Here is a 16606-nt window from a genome sequence, read left to right as displayed (position 1 = left end):
CCCACCAACCCCCACCACCGCCAACAACAGCATGGACGCCAACAAGAAGGAGAATAAGATGAACGAGATGAAGGAGCAGCTCGTCGAAGGGGCCAAGAAGACCATGGACGAGGCCAAGGACAAGTTCGAGGACACCCGGGACAAGATCAACGAGGAGGGCTCCGCGCTGGGCGGCTACAAAGACAAGCTCATGGGCCAGGTCAAGGAGCGCGTCGGCCACCTGTTCGGCATCGACCGTCTGGAGCAGCGCGGCCACAAGCAGCGCTCCAAGGGCGAGTCGGTCCTGGCCCAGCACGACGCTGCAATCGCCAGCGGCCACAAGCACAACAAGGCCGCCAAGGGCTACAGCGAGAAGAGGAGCGAGGCCATCATCGAGACCTTCATCCAGCGCGAGGCGCTCATGGCCGAGCTCGAGCGCACGGGCGGCTTCGAGCGCTACCGCTCGCACATGAAGAAGGTCGACCTCAAGGACGACCAGCGCGACGTGCGCGATCTGTTCAAGGGCGGCGAGGGCTTCAAGCTCAAGCAGTGGAACAAGCAGGCCCTCCTGGGCGAGATCCGCGGCAGGAAGACCATGAAGCCCCTGGTGGTGGTCGAGACCCAGGAGAAGGGCCTCATGCGCTCCATCCCGCTCGAGAAGAAGAAGGACTTCACCCTGCGCAGGACCGACTTCCTGGACAACCTCTGGGCCGATATCAAGCGCAGCGACGTCCAGCGCCTCAACAAGGTGAATGACGACCAGCGCAGCGACCGCTCGGCGCCGCGCCTCGAGCTCTTCCACCACCTGGCCGCCGCGTGCGAGAAGAGGGACAGCCTGCTGAAGGACATTCAGGCCGACCACCGCCTCAAGCACGTCGACACCGAGGACAAGTCCAAGCCCGAGATGTTCTTCGACAAGACGGCCATCGTGCACCGCTTCGAGAAGGCTCGCCTGCTCAACGAGGTGCGCGAGGGCGCCCAGCTCAAGCACGTCGCCACCGAGGACAAGTCCAAGCCCACCATCGATAGGGACACGCAGCTCAAGACCTGGGATCGTCAGGGCTTCCTCGACGAGGTCCGCATTGGCACCGAGCTCAGGCACATTTAATCACTCGATCAACACGCCGTCTCCCTCACCCTCCTCACCCGCCTATCGTCAATATTTGATGTCACAACTTTCAATACAAAACCTCTCAACCATTCCAACAACCGGCAACTTTCCTCAACCCCAAGCTTTCTAGCACAGAGCCTGCTTGCTCCTCTAAAACGTGTAAAATGGCCCCTTCTGCACTTCATTTTACCCTCTATCTCAGGAAGTACGGGTATATTGGCACCATCTGCTCATTTCACATAACAACTCATCCTCGGTAGCTTAGTTGGTAGAGCGCACGGCTGTTAACCGTGAGGTCGCAGGTTCGAACCCTGCCCGGGGAGTCCTTTTTATCGGCAAAGTTTAGCTCGCGGCGTAAAAGAAGTCAATTCGAAGATTTGGGAGAGCACTTGTACTTGCCAATCAACTTTTGGAGGACGCACCAGCAGATGGAGCCCCCCGAGCAGGAGAGGGCTGATGAGCCCACTATGGAGGAGCTGGAGGCGCTTCTGGCAGCAGGCCCGCCACGTCTGCGAGAAGCCGTGGAGGCGGTCCTGTCGGGCTTCCGACCACTCACCGCAGCCACCCCACGTCAGCGCCCCACCCTGCTTTACTACCCATCCCTCTCGGCCGTCCCTTGGCACCAACCCAGGTGTGTAGCCCCCCCCCCGGTCCACACCTGCTCGAGGTCCCAAGCAGCCCTCTCTTTAGAGAACTCTGACAAGAACGTCCGCTGTTGGTTCGCGCGTGCGTGGCCACAGTGACTACGACTTTGTGCAGCTGCTGGAGGACAACTGGGAGGCCATCTACGCTGAGTATCTGCAGGTGAAGGACGAGCCGGCTGGCTACGAAGAGATCCATTCGTCGGTGAGCGGCGGCAAGTGGACGGCATTCAACCTTTGTACTTGCCTCTCTTTCTGCCCTACCACACGATCCTCTTTCACCCTCGTGTGGTGTCGACACTCACTCCCCCGCTTGGTTTTGCTATCATGATGTTTCCAGGGGCGCAGGGCGTCAAGCAAGAGCACAACTGCTCACTGGCCCCTGTGACTACAAGGCTCTTGGAGAGCATCCCCAGTTTTATGAGCGGAAGGTATATGGTCTATGTATGAACTGCAGCTCAGCGTTTTTGCTTTGTCTTCTCTTGGTCTTCTTCTTCTTCTTTCGTAAGACATTCTCAAACAACACACTTGGCGTGTGCGCAGCGGCCTCTGTTACGCGTATTTTAGCGTACTCAAACCTGGCACGCACATCAACACACACTGTGGGCCGGCCAACGTCAAGCTACGATGTCACCTCGGGCTCGAGACACCGCCCAATTGCACCATCCGCGTCGCAGAGGAAACACGAGGCTGGGAGCAGGGCAAAGTACGCCAGCGTCTCTCTTTTCTTTCTTCACCCGGCGCGCGGTTCAATACTTACCAACGTGATGGCCGGCTTTTTTGTGCCTCTTGCGGGTGGTCAGTGTATCGTGTTCGACGACTCGTTTGATCACGAGGTGGCTCATCGAGGAGACCGCGACCGGGTGGTGCTCCTGATTGACGTACGTCGGCAATGCCCGCGTGGCCGCGTTCTGGCGTCTGATCCAGTTGTTCGTGCGGGTGTGCGGGTGGCACATGGCAGGTGTGGCACCCCGATCTCACCCAGGTCGAACGGACCGCCATCCGCCGCTTCCTGAAGTGAACGCCTCCACGCGTTGTGCGTGTATTTATTTAAGGGGGCGGTTGCCCCTTGCGTGATATTTGCGGGACTCCGTGTTTTGAGAATTATTTTTTGGTTGTTTGGATTTCGTTCCTCCCCCACCCGTCCTCTCGCGGCCTGAAGCCGTCAGCCGACAGAGCTGGTCAGTTCAGAAGAGTTGGTGGAACCAGAAAGCAGAGCCGACACACCGCGCGCGAGGAGGGGATCCATATCGCTCTCAATCATTACTGCCCAATTTAATTTCAATTTCTCTTCTGGAAAACCGACGAATTCATAAGGATGGATAAGCTGCACGAAGAGAACCATGCGAGGGACAAGACGCGCCACCAGCCACACACGGGTAATCCAGGCACTGCCTCGTCTTCGTCATCTTCATCGGCGTCGTCGTCAAGCGTAGGGTCGATTGTGGGGGAGCGGGGCCGAAGCGAAATGTGTGGCACATCGAGTTCGGCCTCGTCCAGCGCGGCCGCGCTACGAACAACTATCCCCACCAGACCCAAGAAGGAGAGCAGCAAGGACAAGAAAAAGAAGAAACCGAAGCTAGACAGCGCGATGGTGGCCCTCCTCAATCACAAGACTTCACATTCCACCATAGCTGGCAGCTCTACCTCTTCTACTTCTTCCTCCTCCTCAAGCAACGGCTCTACGGGCTCGTTGCTGATCCCCCTCACCAAATCGCTTTGCAGCTCGACCACAGGGGCAGGCGACACCAGCCCTCGCAAGAAATCGTTCGCACCTTCCTCCCCTTCATCTCTCTCTCTCTCTCTTCCTCTTCTCTGTTCCTCCTTGCGCCCCTTTCGTGCCGTACCGTGTTGGCCTTCTTGCTTATACCCCTCTTCCCGCGTGCACCTCTGGGTGTAGAACGACGCCGCCACCAGTGGTCAAGGCGGCCACCGTGGCGGTAGCTGGCGGCTCGGCGCTTCCCATCCCCAACTTCCACAAGCGGACGGCGTCGATCTCGACGCTGCCGGAGGAGCTGGTGGTGAAGATCCTGTCCTACCTGCCCCACTTCCCCGGCCTCACGCGGTGCTCCACGGTCAACAAGAAGTGGCACCGACTCTCCACCTCGGAGGAACTCTGGCGGCAGGTCTATCTCGGAGAGGTGAGAGCTGCGCCTCCCAAAACTTGTGTTGATCTCTCTGTCTCTCTCTGGCCCCGTTTCTCTCGCTCACGTGGCCCTTCTTCGCGTGTGGCAGTACGAGAAAATAGCGAGCGATAGACTGGTGGTGTGGATTGCAGCTCTCAACCCGGGGCTGGAGGTGCTCTCGCTCAAGGGCTGCACGCAGGTTAGCGATGTCGGTCTCACCGCTGCGCTTGGAAGGTGCACCTCACCCCCCCCCGCTGCGGTTTTGAGAGAAAACACACGTAAGCTTGAAAAAGCCAATGACTTACAGTAATCCCTCTCTGCGGTGACCACCAGGTGTTCTAACCTGCGAGAGCTGCATCTGGAGGACCTGGAGAGGCAGTTCAGCTCCCGTGCTCTGCTGATGATCGGCAAACTGTGCCCGAGCCTCCACACGCTCGTGTTGCCCGGCATTCTGGAGCATCCCGACGAGGTCATCGAGCCCATCATCACCTACCTCCCTCAGCTCAGGTACCAATAGAAACCGCTCTGGCCGTCTGGATCCATCGTCTTCTATCCCAGGGGCACTAACGCTTGTGGGGGGCATTGCAGGGTATTCAAGAGCTTCTCGCAGTTCACAGACTCCACATTCAAGTGCCTCGCCGAAAGGTGCAAGAGTCTCCAGAAGCTGCGCTTCGGTACCCACGTGTCCCTTTCCTCTTTAACCGCCGTGGCCGCGTCATTACAAGCCGCCCGGCTAACGAAAGATCGCACGCTGCGCAGGCACAACAACCAAATCGACGATACTGACGCAGCCGGCGGTGAGATATCTTACCGCCTGCGAGAACCTGCAGTCACTCGAATGTGGTTATTTCAGGTATGAGAAAGCCAGCTCTTCGAAGAGCTTCTGCTCGGATCTCCGCACATGACCTGATTGACGTGTGCTGTTCGTTGCACAGCCTGGGCGAGAGGGACTGGGGCAAGAAACCGCTGGCCAACTTTCGTGCTCTGCGTGCCTTTGGGTGGTTCGACATGACCTCTGATGCTCTCTGGGCTTTTCTCAAAAATACGCCCGCCCTCGAGGTGCAGCACACTACCCACGACACTACCCACGACACGACCCACGACACACAACAGCCTGTCTCACGCGAATGATATATGGCCAGGTGTTGCATTTGATACACAGCGGAGCGGAGCTTGGCGAGGGAATGCTCATGGACTCCTTTAGGCTGCAGAGTATCGGCCAGTATTGCCCCTCCATCCGCGACATCAACCTCTGCGACACGCCCTTCTGCGAAAACGACGTTCAGGTCTGCGGTCTTTTCCCTCTTTCTTTCACTGCACTCGTGACCTTCTGCCGTGTGATGGTAAGTTGCCAGGCATTGATCAGTTGTTTTTCCCTCACCTGCAGGTGCTGGTCAAGGAGTGCAAGAACCTGAGGGAGCTGCGAGTGGGCATGAAGAGCAACCCCGGCACGCGGTACGAGATCACGGACTCGTGGGTGTACCAGGTCATCAACTTCTCGACCAAGATCGAAGTGCTCAAGGTACAGGCCTCAGCCTTCTCGTCTTCCCGAAGAGAGAGAGAGAGAGAGGAGTAACTGTGGTAGGACTCATGAGTCGACTGCTTGCACAACAGATCTACCACGCGGACATCCGCACCGACACGGTCTCGATGCTCACCCGCGGCTGCAAGAAGCTGCGCTCTCTCACACTCGGGCGCTGCTCGCCCGTCACGGTCCTTTCGTCTCACTTGGTACCTTTCACCGTCGACTGAAAACCCTCCCCAACAAGTCCTTCAGCTTATCGCTGTACTTTCAGGAAACGCTACCCACGCTGCAGAAGCTGTCGCTGCGTAATACGCCGACCAACGATTCAGCACTGCAGATGCTGATGTCGGCATTCCCGAATCTGCAGACGCTCACCCTCATCGAAACGGGCGTGAGCGATGCTCTCATCGGCTACATTATCGGTACATGCGCGCGCTCTCCTCCCTCGCCTATTCACAGCCAGCCAGCCAGCCAACCACGCGCACGTGAACTAAACCGCAACAACCATCACAAAGGTCGCTATCGCCTCAATTCCATCAAGTTGCAGCCTCGTGCCCGGCTTACCTCCACGGGCAAAATACTGTACAAGGGCGGCAGGTGCGCTCTCCGCCAATCCCTCTCTTGTTGTTGGTTGTTGGTTGTTCTCATCCCGCTCGTGGTTGCCTCACCCGGTGCGACTTGCTCTTGTTGTACGCTCGCAGGCGTGGCCGATTCGCCAAGAAGAAGACTCTGACGGATCAGGAGCGCCTGTTCCTCAACCTCTTCCAGACGCAAACGCGCACCGAGACCATCATACGCAAGGAGGGTCCCTCGTGGGAGGCGGGTAGTGGCATCTACAGTCCCGGTCGTGGCAAGAATGAGTCCTAACTGGAACACCACCACCAACAACGACATGGTGACGATGATGATGTACAGCTTGAAGGAGACACAATGTAATTTTTTAATTAATGAAAAGAAGCTGCAGAAGCCGTCGTCACAGGTCGAGGCCGGAAGGTGGCAGACAGTGGCCGAGGTCGGGCAGGAGCTGCATCGTCCAGGGGACTTGGCGTACTTGCGGCAGGTCGACGAGGCGAGTGACCTTGTTCTGGCCGGCGCACGCCGTGGCGATGAAGCCCTGGTCCGCTCTGTTGGCTTCCACGGCGGCGCCCAGCCAGAGGCGCAGGCAGCCGTCGTCGCCAGCGGTGCGAGGGTCGAGCTGCGCTGCGCCGAGCCCCGAGAGCGGGCCAAAGATGCCTAAGCGAACTGAGAGCAAGACGGAAACCTCGCCGGTGGCAAGGCTGCGCCGCTTCACGCTCACATCAGGAACCGAGGCGTCATAGGCCAAGACTATCAGGTCGCCGGTGACGGGCTCGACCGCCTGCAGCCTGGTTTGCGTCATCTTGTAGTACTCGCCGATCCAGAAGCACTCGACTCCTCCGCCGTCGATGCGCGCCCGCATCACTCGCCCCTGGGAGGCGTCGCTCCAGTAGATCCAGCCGCGCAGGTCGTCCACCAGCACGGTCTTGCTGTTGGCCAGCGGCACCAGCAACACCGTCGCCACGTGATCGAGGAAGTCGAGGTGCGCCACACGCGTGTCGAGCCGGAGGCGCTCGGTCCAGTAGAAGAGCCCCAGGGCGGAATCGACCCAGAAGGCGCTGGCGTTCACGTACTCCGCGTGGATGGGGCGATGCGTGAGGCGCTGACCGGTGCCGTCGGAGCGCGCGGTCCACACTGAGGAGCCCTCTTGGTCGATGAAGTAAACGAGGCGTTCTGGGTCCTGCGTGTCGATAAGGGCTGCCGCCGGCGGGATCGCACGCAGCACCTCACCTCGCTTGACAGAGAGCTCGCTCGTCTTCCAGCTGAACACGACCGGCTGCGAGCTGGTGATGCTCCTCGAGGCCAGCTGAGCGGTGTACAGTTCGCCGCCCGCAGCACTCGCGGCTATCCCGTCGAGCGCCACCGCGTCCTTTTGCTTCCACATGCTCACCGCCGGCTTGCGCACGTCGGCCACGAAGATGGTGGGCACGTCCTGCCAGTAGGTGCCGGTGACGTAGACCCGCTGCAGGCCAGCGTCGTAGGCCGTGCTCTTCACTCTGCCGTAGTTGGCCGCGGCGACCACGCGGCGCATGACGGTGCCGTTCCAGTGGCAGACCGTCGAGGTGCTCCAAACCGTCCAGAAGGCCGGCGGTACGACCGAGGCGTTGGCCGGCGACGGCGGGTCCAAGTGGAGCGCGACGGGGACGCCAGCGCCGCAGGGCGAGCCGGTCAACCAGTCGGCAAGCAGGCGGGCGTCGGTGCCGTCGAGCGCGGCCGACCAGAGTTCGATCTGGTAAACGTGGTTGTTCGCTTCCTTGCTTCGCACCCAGTGGATCCGCTGGCGCAGGGGGTCAGTGGCGAAGGCCACGACCGAATCGTTGATCAGAGGCTCGATCGGTGAGTAGGGAGCTGGCGTGGCGTGGTGCATGACGCCGCGGCCGATGCCTGTCGCGGTCCGGAGATAGAGCAGCCCGGCGTCAGGGTCGATCTGCATGTGCTGCGGGGCGTAGTCATCCGGCAGCTCGCTGTCGCGGAGCTGATGGAGCACCTCGAACGAGTTGCCCAGGTTGGGCTGCGACGAGTCGGGCTCGGCGAGCTCGAAGCGCACCACGGTGTAGCTAGGCTTGTCGATGGCATAGAGCTGGCGCCGCGGGGCATCGACAGCGATCGCGACGAGCCGAGTGTGCGGATTGAGATGAAGATCGAAGCAGGTCAAGTTGGAGGACGCCTGGCCAGAGAGCGGACAGCGGAGGAGCGTCTTGCCGGTCGAATCGCTCAAGAAGAGCGTCTTGTGTTGCGGGTCGAACTGAACGCGTGTGGGGAGGCGAGTGTAGAACGAAGCGAGGAGCGTAGACGAGCTGTCCGACGATGGGGACCGAAGCGTAATGGCATAGAGAGAGCACGATGGGTACGTGCCGGGGCACTCGAGCTGGTACAGGACGCGGTGGACCGGATCGGAGGCGAGCGACACCGGAGGGTGGCGCCGCTGACTGAGGGGACAGGAGTAGGCCAGCACCGGTGACTTCTGGGACGCGTCGAGCTCGGCCTGGTAGATGTCGCAGCCAGGCCTGTTGCCCTCGCTGTAGAAGATGAGGCGCTGCTTGACGTCGAGGGCGAAGGAGCTGATCGTGGTTGCGGGTCTCGTGCGTGCGTAGACAGCGGGACGAAACCCGTCGAGCTCGGACCTAAAGACCATGCCGTTCGCAAGGTAGTAGAGCTTGCGGCCCACGGGGTCGGTCGCCATGGCGGTGCCATCGGCCTGCAGCCCAAACGAGCTGACCAGGACGCTCATGTTGCCGCCGCTCACGTCGCCATCGACGCGCAAGACCTCGCCCGTGGTGGGGAAGTTGCGTGCAAAGTAGAGCTGGTTGCGCGAGTTGATGGCCAGGTTGGACGAGGCGTAGGTGTACGGAGTGATCTGGCGCGTGGCCGGGAGCCAGTTGTTGGCCTGACGCGTGACGAGGGCCCCTCCGTTCTCCAGGTACCACATGCGGCAGCTGACCGGGTCCATGACCAGGCCGGTCACACTGTCGCTCCCCTGGGCTGCGGCCAACACGGTGAGGTTGACGGGCGGGAGCAGAGGGGCGGCGTAGAACCGACGCTTGGCACCAAACAGCAGCAGGCGACCTCCGCGGCTGATGAGAGAATCGCTCTCGCCTGGCTGTACGAGGCCGAGCGCCACGAGCGGCTCGTCCGCGGTGAGCCGGATGAAGCCCTGGGTGAGGGCCGTGCCGTTGTTGCGGAGGCGAGCGACGCCCCTCCTCCTGTCGGCCACGTAGATCCAGCCCTGCCCGTCCTCCGCCAGGCCGGTCGGGTCGTCAGTGGCGGTGGACAGCTGCAGCACAGTGCCGTTGCCCGAGTCGGGCGTGAGTGGCAGGCCGAAGGCGGTGAGATCATAGAAGCTCCTTGAGGCCTGGAGGCTCGTCAGCACCAACAGCCGCGGCGACCCGCTCCCCGGCGTGCTGGCGCCGAGCGCAAGCACCGGAGGGTTGATCGATCCGGAATGTACACGGGTGAGGTTGCGCGCCACACCCAGCCCGGAGCCGTCCATGCGCACGCTCCAGACAGCGGTCACGGGCCAGTTGTTGCCATCCTTGATGCTCAGCCCCACGTACAGCGTGTCGCGGCCGACGTCGAGGGCAAGGTCGCCCAGGAGACTGCCTCCGTAAGGTAGATACGGCAGCTGCGCGAAGACGGGAAGCTGCGCCAGCGCCGTTGGCCCCGGCAGGTCGAGCGACACGGCACGCACGCTGCCGCCCGTGTTCTCGGCGAAGAAGGCACGACGACGGGTCCAGTCCACAGCCACGCCGCCCAGCGGGCCGACAGGCGCCACCAGCTCGCGGGCGTAGACCACCGAGTCGCTGGTGTCGTTGATGAGGGCGGAGCTAGCGAGACGGAGGCCTAGAAGGACCAGACGCTGGTTGCTGAAGGCGACGACCACCTCCACGACCGACGGGTCACTCCTGCTGGGCGCGGTGGTGCTGAAGGAGGCGCCGCTCTTGGGCACGAGCGAGAAGGCCACGCGCGAGACGTTGGAGGTCGAGGTCGAGGCGTTGATCACCAAAAACCCATCCCCGAAGGTCGCTGGCGTGAGCAGAGAGAGCGAGAGCGACGGCGACGGAGAGCCCTCGAGGTTGGTTCCGCCTCCGCCTCGCTGGTGAGCAGCCGCAAGCCCCGACAGCAAGGAGGCAAACAGCAGGACGACAAGCAGTGCGCGGTGGAGGCAACAGTGCACCATTATGGTAGCAGACACTTCGTTGCACTGGCCGCAAAGCCTTGGCACAGTACTGTGGGGTTTAGATGTGTGGTGCTCAAGTCGCAAAATAAAGCCACACAAAAGCCCTTGCCCCACAAAGCTCCGGAGATGTCCTTTCTCCTAAGATTTTTATCGCCAATCGCTTATTGGCTCCTTTTCTCCCACTAACTTTCTGCAGCTCCCGTTTTGCGTGGAATGTTGATAGTGAACATGCTCCTCGTTCCTGCATACAGTTAGAGGGGGCTGCTGACGTCGCCAATCGCCACTTTGCTCCCCATTGGTGCGCCGGAGACTTTGTCCATGTTTATCGGCCAAGCAACAAACCCCCTGCTCTTATTGCTCTCGTCCCGTCGCGATCGAACCAAACACACCCACCCGTGGCGATGAAGCGGTTCTCTGCAGCATTGGTGGTGGCCTGTGTCGTGCTGGCCACCCTGGCCACATCGTCGCATGCGCTGCCGTCCAACGTTACCGAGATCATCCGCGACTATGGCTACGTACCGCCTCCAACTCCCCCACCCGTATCGGCCCACCACCACGAAGGTTGACTTACTCGCCCTTCGTTTTGCCCATCTCTGTCCTGTGCAGAAATGTGACGACTACTGGGCATTGACCGATGACGGCTACTACCTGTCCCTCCAACGCATCTACCACACCACCCCGGTACGTTGCCTTGCACACAGTTGTTGCCACCCCCAAAAGCGTACCCATCATCCGCCTGAAGATAAACGGCCTAAAGTCCTGAATTGTGTAAATAGCCTCCGAATTATAAATACCACTCATACCTGAACTTCGTCTACGCCGTCATCCTGTCATCACGCCACGAACACAGGGCGGCAGGAAGGGCGTGGTGCTCATCCAGCATGGTCTCACCGACAACGCCAACGGATTCGTGCTCAACCCGCCCAAGGAGGCCCTCCCCTTCATCCTCGCCGACAATGGTATGCTCCTCATGAATGTCATGTGATGATGACGCTGACCCTACAGTACGCCTGGCAGGGTTCGAGGTGTGGCTGGGCAACAACCGAGGCAATGGCTACAGCATGCGCCACAAGGTCTACACCACGGCCGACCCCGCCTTCTGGCACTTCACGTACTCACCCCCCTTGTTCTTGTCATTCAACTATTATTCACTTTTTCACATTAATTGTGCGGCGCAGGTATGACGATATGGCGCAATACGACTTGCCGGCCAACATCAACTTCATCCTGAAGACGAGCGGTGCTGCCAGCCTGTCCTACGTTGGCCACTCCGAGGTGAGAGAACTACTTTACATTCAATTATCGCTCTTTCTCTCTTTTCGCTTAACAGTATATGGTGCTGGCATGGGCAGGGTACCATCCAAGCGTTCGCCGGGTTCTCGGCCAACAACTCGATCGCCGACCGCGTCAATCTCTTCGTCGCCCTCGCCCCCGTACCCCCCCACCACCCACCATCTCCTTCATTCTTTTGCCCTTTCATCCCACTGACAAATGGTGTGATGATTGTCAGTCGGCGTACGTGGGTCACGTTAAGGTGCTGCTGCTCACCACGATGGCCCAACTGGACCCGATCGAGATCCTGCTGCTGCTGGGCATCACTGAGTTTAATCTCCCCACCGCCCTCCTCAAGCTCATCCCCGAGTACCCCCCCCCTCCCTCATACCCTCGCCCTCTTGGCGTTCTTCGCCCTGACCTTCGCCTTCTGTGGGCGCTTCCCAGTGTTTGCATCCTCTACCCGCCCATCTGCAACAACATACTGACCTCAATGATGGGTCCCTCCATCGAGCTCAACCAATCCAGGTTCGCAGATCTTGAAATGTAATTTAGGATCGATTATTGAAAGTCGTTTTTGTGTTAACCTGCGCAGGCTGGCGTATTATTTTAACTACGAGCCCAACCCGACCTCCGTCCTCAACATGATCCACTGGTACGACCCCCTCTCCCTCGTGCCATTGGGTCGCTCTGGTCGACAGGGAGCTGACCAGAGGGGGCGCTGTTGATTGGTTTGTCACACGACACGATCAGGTCGCAGGGAGCGGCCACCGACAAGTTCCAGAGGTACGACTGGGGCGCGGCTGGCAACATGAAGCGCTACGGCCAGAGCACGCCGCCGCCCTACCTCCTCTCCAACATGCCGGCCAACCTCCCTGTCGCCCTCTTCACCGGCGGTACCCACCCAACCATGCGTGCACAAGATTGTTATCATAATATTATTTTCGTATTATTGATTTTCTGATCTTTTCTTTGTTGCAGGTAACGATTACCTGGCCGATCCCCTTGACGTGGCCCGTCTGATCGAGGAGCTCAGTGCGTGTTCCCTCCACCACCCTCTTCATATACGTAGCGTTTAGTATTATATATAATTAAAACCATGATAATTTGATAATGGTGCAGACCCGCCGGCGGTGTACTCGCACTATGAGCCCACCTCTTCGCACGTTGACTTCCTGTGGGCCCAGAATGCCAATGTGAAGATCTACCCACACGTCCTCCAGCTCATCCAGAAGTACTCCAGGTGAGCCCAATCAGCAACCCGTCTGCCACATCAACCAGCCAGTTCCCCCACCAACTCTACTGCCTTGTCAATCAAATGGAGACACAGGAGATCAAGCATGTGTTAAATACAGTCTTTAGCCTGGCAGGTGCAAGTGGGCCTTATAATGCCATTCACTGCCATTGGCCAATTAAATTGGCCAACTCACTGTCCACTGCATCTTCATGGACACAGGGAGGAGGGAAGGGCATGGTGCTCATCCAGCATGGTCTCACAATGCTAATGGGTTCATGCTCAACCCACCCAAGGAGGCCCTCCCCTTCATCCTCACCAACAACAGTATGCTCAGCTTCCACTCCTCATGTCCATGGTGATGGGCTTCATCTCAACAGTCCAGTGGGGTTGGATCTCCCACCACCACACACCCCCACAGTGGCCTATGGCCAACTCCACACACCCCCACAGTGGCCTGACAGCCAACTCCAATATTGGGAGGGGTCCCCTCTGGGGAAGGGTGGGGTGTGTGTGGTGGTGGTGGTGGTGGATGGGTTAACAGTGAGGGGTGGCACAGGTAGCAGTACAACTTGGTGACCACACCCAGTGGCACAGAACTCCAGCTTCCAATCCAGCTGTTGGACAATGTAGTGTAGTTTTGGTCTGACCACAAACCATCCATGAAGGGTATTCACTCTTGGGGATCACAAAATTCTCCAGCCAATCCTTGGTCTCCAGTTCTGTTGAGCTGCTGATGTGCACATCACTCCCTCAACTAGATTGAGGGCTGTGGTGGCCCTGGTCTGTGGCACAAAAAGGGCCTGACAGTTGGGGATCACATCACAGCCAGTGGCCACAATGACACTGAGCACTGGGCTCATCCCATACCTTGTCATTGTCAATCATGGTGATGATGGCCAGATTGCCCAGGAAATTGATTGTCTTATCCATGTACAGTCCAGAGGTGATCCATATTGATTTTGACACTTGGCTCCAGACAGACCTTGCCACCTTGCCTACTTGACTTACCTAATAACCTACTTTTTACCAATGTGACTTACCTACTTGACCTACTTATCTGCTTGACCTACTTTCCTACTACTTGACCTACTTGACTTTACCTGCCTGCTCTGTTTTACTTACTTACTGACTGACTTCCCACTCAACTTGACAAGCTACATGATGCACACATGGTGGCGATGGCCACCTCAAGGGGAGGGGGCAGCCCAGCTCATGGCAGCATGTTGGACATTCATTGTCTCACCTTTTTCTTTGTATTTTTCATACTCCTTATTTTGGTTCTCACTTGTAACATTCTCAATACATTCACTCTTTTCTTCCCTACATCTGTCACATGTCCTCATGTGTTTGTGCATCTCTTGACCACTTCCAATATCCCTGATCTCCATCACAGTGCAAAGTGAAGCTGACCTTGGGGATGACCTTCTCACACCACTTGTGCTCCAGGTGCACAACTCCTGGTGTCAGGGCCTGACCTACCCATGTTGTTCTGAGTGAAGCAAGCTCAGCCAGCTAACAAAGGAAAATTCCAATTTAACTGGTTAACATAAATATCTTGCTGGTGTGGTGGACCTCACCTTTTTATTTTATTTTTATTTTTTTCTTTGCTTTTTTTTTATTTGCGCAGGGTGTACTGGGCGTGGCTGAGTAGAGAACAAGAAGACGGGTTTGCTCATGGCCCTGTGGCTGAGCCGTGACACTTGTTGGAGTTTCACCACATGGTGATGAGAGAGTACGTTGTCACACCTGCCCTAGCTGCGAGATGCCGCTTGACTGCAGCTAGTGCACGCAGCTCCTCCGTCCGCCCAACGTCGCCGACATTGGCAGCCAGCCGTGCCGCATGCTGTTCCAGTGCGTCGGCCCACGAGTTAAGCTGTGCTTGGTTTGCCTTGTCCAGCTGGCACGACCTCTCAAACCTTTCATTAGGGTGGAGGAGCGTTAATAAAGCAACGCCGCTTCTGTTTTGCGTGGGGGGGGACCTGTTGTAGGAGCTGGTGAAAAGCCGCTCCGCCTCCTGATCGAAAAGCAGGCGTGACGCTATCTCGACCTCAACGCAGCCGAGCACCCAGTTGGCGTACGGACACAACGACGCCAACATGTTGGTCGCCGTTACGAGGTGCTCTCGGGCCTGGTAGAGTAATCGAAGTGCAGCGGACACCTTGTGGTTGTTCGTGGCTGCCTCAAGCATGCAGATGTTGCTGCTGAAGATGTGCGTCTGCAAACAGAGCGACAAAGAGGCCCCACCCAGTTGCCGTTAGACAGGAATACGCACGCGAACGAAGGGTTCAGGAGACGACATACGAGATGCGTGTGTTTGACGATGGCGGGGATGCTCAGGATATCGGTTTCCACCAACTGCACGGATGTGGGATCCTTGAAGATCGCTTCCGTCACCACGCTCGGGAGCTGGACCAGGCCCAGATTGAAGCTCAGCGTGAACGCCTGCGCATGCACACCACAAACACAGCACAACACCAGCGGCCCGACAGAATAGAACCAGCATCAGTGCCTGTGCCATCGCCGTCTCCTTATCAGCCATTCACAGAGTGGCGCATCAAGCTGCAAACCATTTTAATGTAGCCGACCCCGCGAAGATCGTAGTCCTCGTGGCGCTCCTCTTCGGTGAGGAGGAATGGGAACTTCTGCTTCAGAGTCCTTTTGATGCCCCTCTGCCAGAAGTGATCCGACTGCATGACAATTTAGTTAGTTAAACCAAGGCACTAACGAGTGTTCATTTCAATGTAAGGGACACTAACCTCGTTGGTGTGACCCAACACTGTGTTGAAGAAATGCAACACCAGATCTTTACACGCGCTCTGTACAAATGAAAGTATGGTTGTCGTCAAATCTTATAAGAAAGGAGGAGGAGCAATAAATAATAATGGTAACTCACCTCGGATGCCGAGTGCTTCTGGTTTTGTACGCTGTTGCGCATGCGCTCGCGCAGCTTGGACTTGAACGCCCGACTTAGGGCAATCGAGAAGATCAGGCGCCCATCTCTGTCCGACCTCATCTGCTGGCGCAGTCGGCCCAAATGGCGCAGATTCACCCCTCGCGAGTGCATTCTACACGCCACGCCACGCCACGCCACACAAGGTGGTGTGTTAGACACAGAGGTGCAGGGCCACCCTCCCGTCAATGGACAGGCGCATCTGAACGAATGCATGCATGCTGGGATAGGTAGGGTGGATATGTGGGGGGAGGGAGGAAGTTGCCTGGACACCAGGTTGAGCTGTTCCAGGATTTGCTGTAATTGGGTGAGCGTGACGCAACTGCCATCGCCTATGTCCTTCATGAGGCTGGACAGCGATCATGTGCGTGCCCAGCAATTGTGTGGGGCGGAAGGAGAAAGGGGGAAAAAGAACGGTATATAAGGCGCAGTGATCAATTCATGGTCACCATTCACGACGCGGTTATAGTATACTTAATTTGTTAATAATAAATAGAATTGTTATGTCAATGTTATTTGTGTGGGGGGGGGTACTTGAGCTGGTCGATCTCCTCGGCGAGAGCAGGTATACGTTCCTCGATCACGAGGTTGGTGGCCTCACGCACGTCCAGCTCGTACTCCGTACGATTGTCGTCGTACATCCCCCACCTGCACGATACGCATGTGCCACACACACGCACACAACCCCCAGGTTGGAAGGGCAGTTGTGATGATATCATCTTAAATATATATATATATAATAAAAATAAAATATATTTTCGACAGCAGCACACCTATCGCATACTGCACCCAGACAGGCATGCACGCATGGGGGGGGGGGAGGGACGAACCCGGTAAAGGTATCAGAGGAGAGAGGGACTCGGAAGCTGCGCACGAGTTCGGGCCTGAGCATGCGGAAGAACACGCCCCTGCCGTCCAACTGGTCATCCTCGCTGTAAAGGAAACACGGAGGAGAGGAGGGGGAAAGGAGGAGGAAGAGAGCGATATGTTAACACAGTTGAATTACTTGAGG

General features: G+C 57.9%; 6 protein-coding genes across 6 annotated transcripts in view; 4 read left to right on the top strand and 2 right to left on the bottom strand.

The window, feature by feature from the left end:
- Positions 1 to 31: 31 nt before the first annotated feature.
- ACA1_372620 (WH2 motif domain containing protein) lies at positions 32 to 1087 on the top strand (the record flags this gene model as incomplete). The annotated part of the gene is made up of 1 exon (XM_004334238.1): positions 32 to 1087. One exon carries the CDS (start codon positions 32 to 34, stop codon positions 1085 to 1087), a length of 1056 nt encoding a protein of 351 aa, XP_004334286.1.
- Positions 1088 to 1518: 431 nt separating this feature from the next.
- ACA1_372610 (betahydroxylase) lies at positions 1519 to 2752 on the top strand (the record flags this gene model as incomplete). Its single annotated transcript, XM_004334237.1, has 6 exons — positions 1519 to 1721; positions 1831 to 1970; positions 2072 to 2162; positions 2299 to 2437; positions 2535 to 2612; positions 2693 to 2752. The coding sequence occupies 6 exons, from the start codon at positions 1519 to 1521 to the stop codon at positions 2750 to 2752; spliced, it is 711 nt and encodes a 236-aa protein (XP_004334285.1).
- A 297-nt stretch (positions 2753 to 3049) lies between these two features.
- Positions 3050 to 6249, top strand: ACA1_372600 (Fbox domain containing protein; the record flags this gene model as incomplete). Its single annotated transcript, XM_004334236.1, has 14 exons — positions 3050 to 3498; positions 3632 to 3872; positions 3967 to 4029; positions 4057 to 4091; positions 4191 to 4364; positions 4446 to 4531; positions 4617 to 4710; positions 4793 to 4855; positions 5020 to 5143; positions 5245 to 5379; positions 5472 to 5588; positions 5654 to 5804; positions 5898 to 5979; positions 6084 to 6249. The coding sequence occupies 14 exons, from the start codon at positions 3050 to 3052 to the stop codon at positions 6247 to 6249; spliced, it is 1980 nt and encodes a 659-aa protein (XP_004334284.1).
- Positions 6250 to 6355: 106 nt separating this feature from the next.
- On the bottom strand, positions 6356 to 10135 carry ACA1_372590 (uncharacterized protein; the record flags this gene model as incomplete). The annotated part of the gene is made up of 1 exon (XM_004334235.1): positions 6356 to 10135. One exon carries the CDS (start codon positions 10133 to 10135, stop codon positions 6356 to 6358), a length of 3780 nt encoding a protein of 1259 aa, XP_004334283.1.
- A 401-nt stretch (positions 10136 to 10536) lies between these two features.
- ACA1_372580 (lipase A precursor family protein) lies at positions 10537 to 12654 on the top strand (the record flags this gene model as incomplete). The annotated part of the gene is made up of 12 exons (XM_004334234.1): positions 10537 to 10650; positions 10742 to 10816; positions 10986 to 11094; positions 11153 to 11246; positions 11314 to 11410; positions 11488 to 11568; positions 11646 to 11776; positions 11855 to 11935; positions 12003 to 12062; positions 12161 to 12303; positions 12389 to 12442; positions 12530 to 12654. The coding sequence occupies 12 exons, from the start codon at positions 10537 to 10539 to the stop codon at positions 12652 to 12654; spliced, it is 1164 nt and encodes a 387-aa protein (XP_004334282.1).
- Positions 12655 to 14355: 1701 nt separating this feature from the next.
- Positions 14356 to 16606, bottom strand: part of ACA1_372570 (uncharacterized protein) — a gene marked incomplete at both ends in the record, with an annotated part of 4115 nt that continues 1864 nt past the window's right edge. The window contains 7 exons of the mRNA XM_004334233.1: positions 14356 to 14560; positions 14624 to 14859; positions 14946 to 15086; positions 15212 to 15331; positions 15538 to 15709; positions 16129 to 16242; positions 16425 to 16513. Coding sequence (XP_004334281.1) covers positions 14356 to 14560; positions 14624 to 14859; positions 14946 to 15086; positions 15212 to 15331; positions 15538 to 15709; positions 16129 to 16242; positions 16425 to 16513 — 1077 coding nt within the window. The remainder of the gene's footprint in view (positions 14561 to 14623; positions 14860 to 14945; positions 15087 to 15211; positions 15332 to 15537; positions 15710 to 16128; positions 16243 to 16424; positions 16514 to 16606) is intronic.

Source organism: Acanthamoeba castellanii (genome assembly GCF_000313135.1).
Source record: "Acanthamoeba castellanii str. Neff unplaced genomic scaffold scf7180000084679, whole genome shotgun sequence".
NCBI lineage: Eukaryota > Discosea > Longamoebia > Acanthamoebidae > Acanthamoeba > Acanthamoeba castellanii.
The sequence above is the reverse complement of the archived record's forward strand: the minus strand, read 5'-3'. Positions and strand labels throughout refer to the sequence as shown.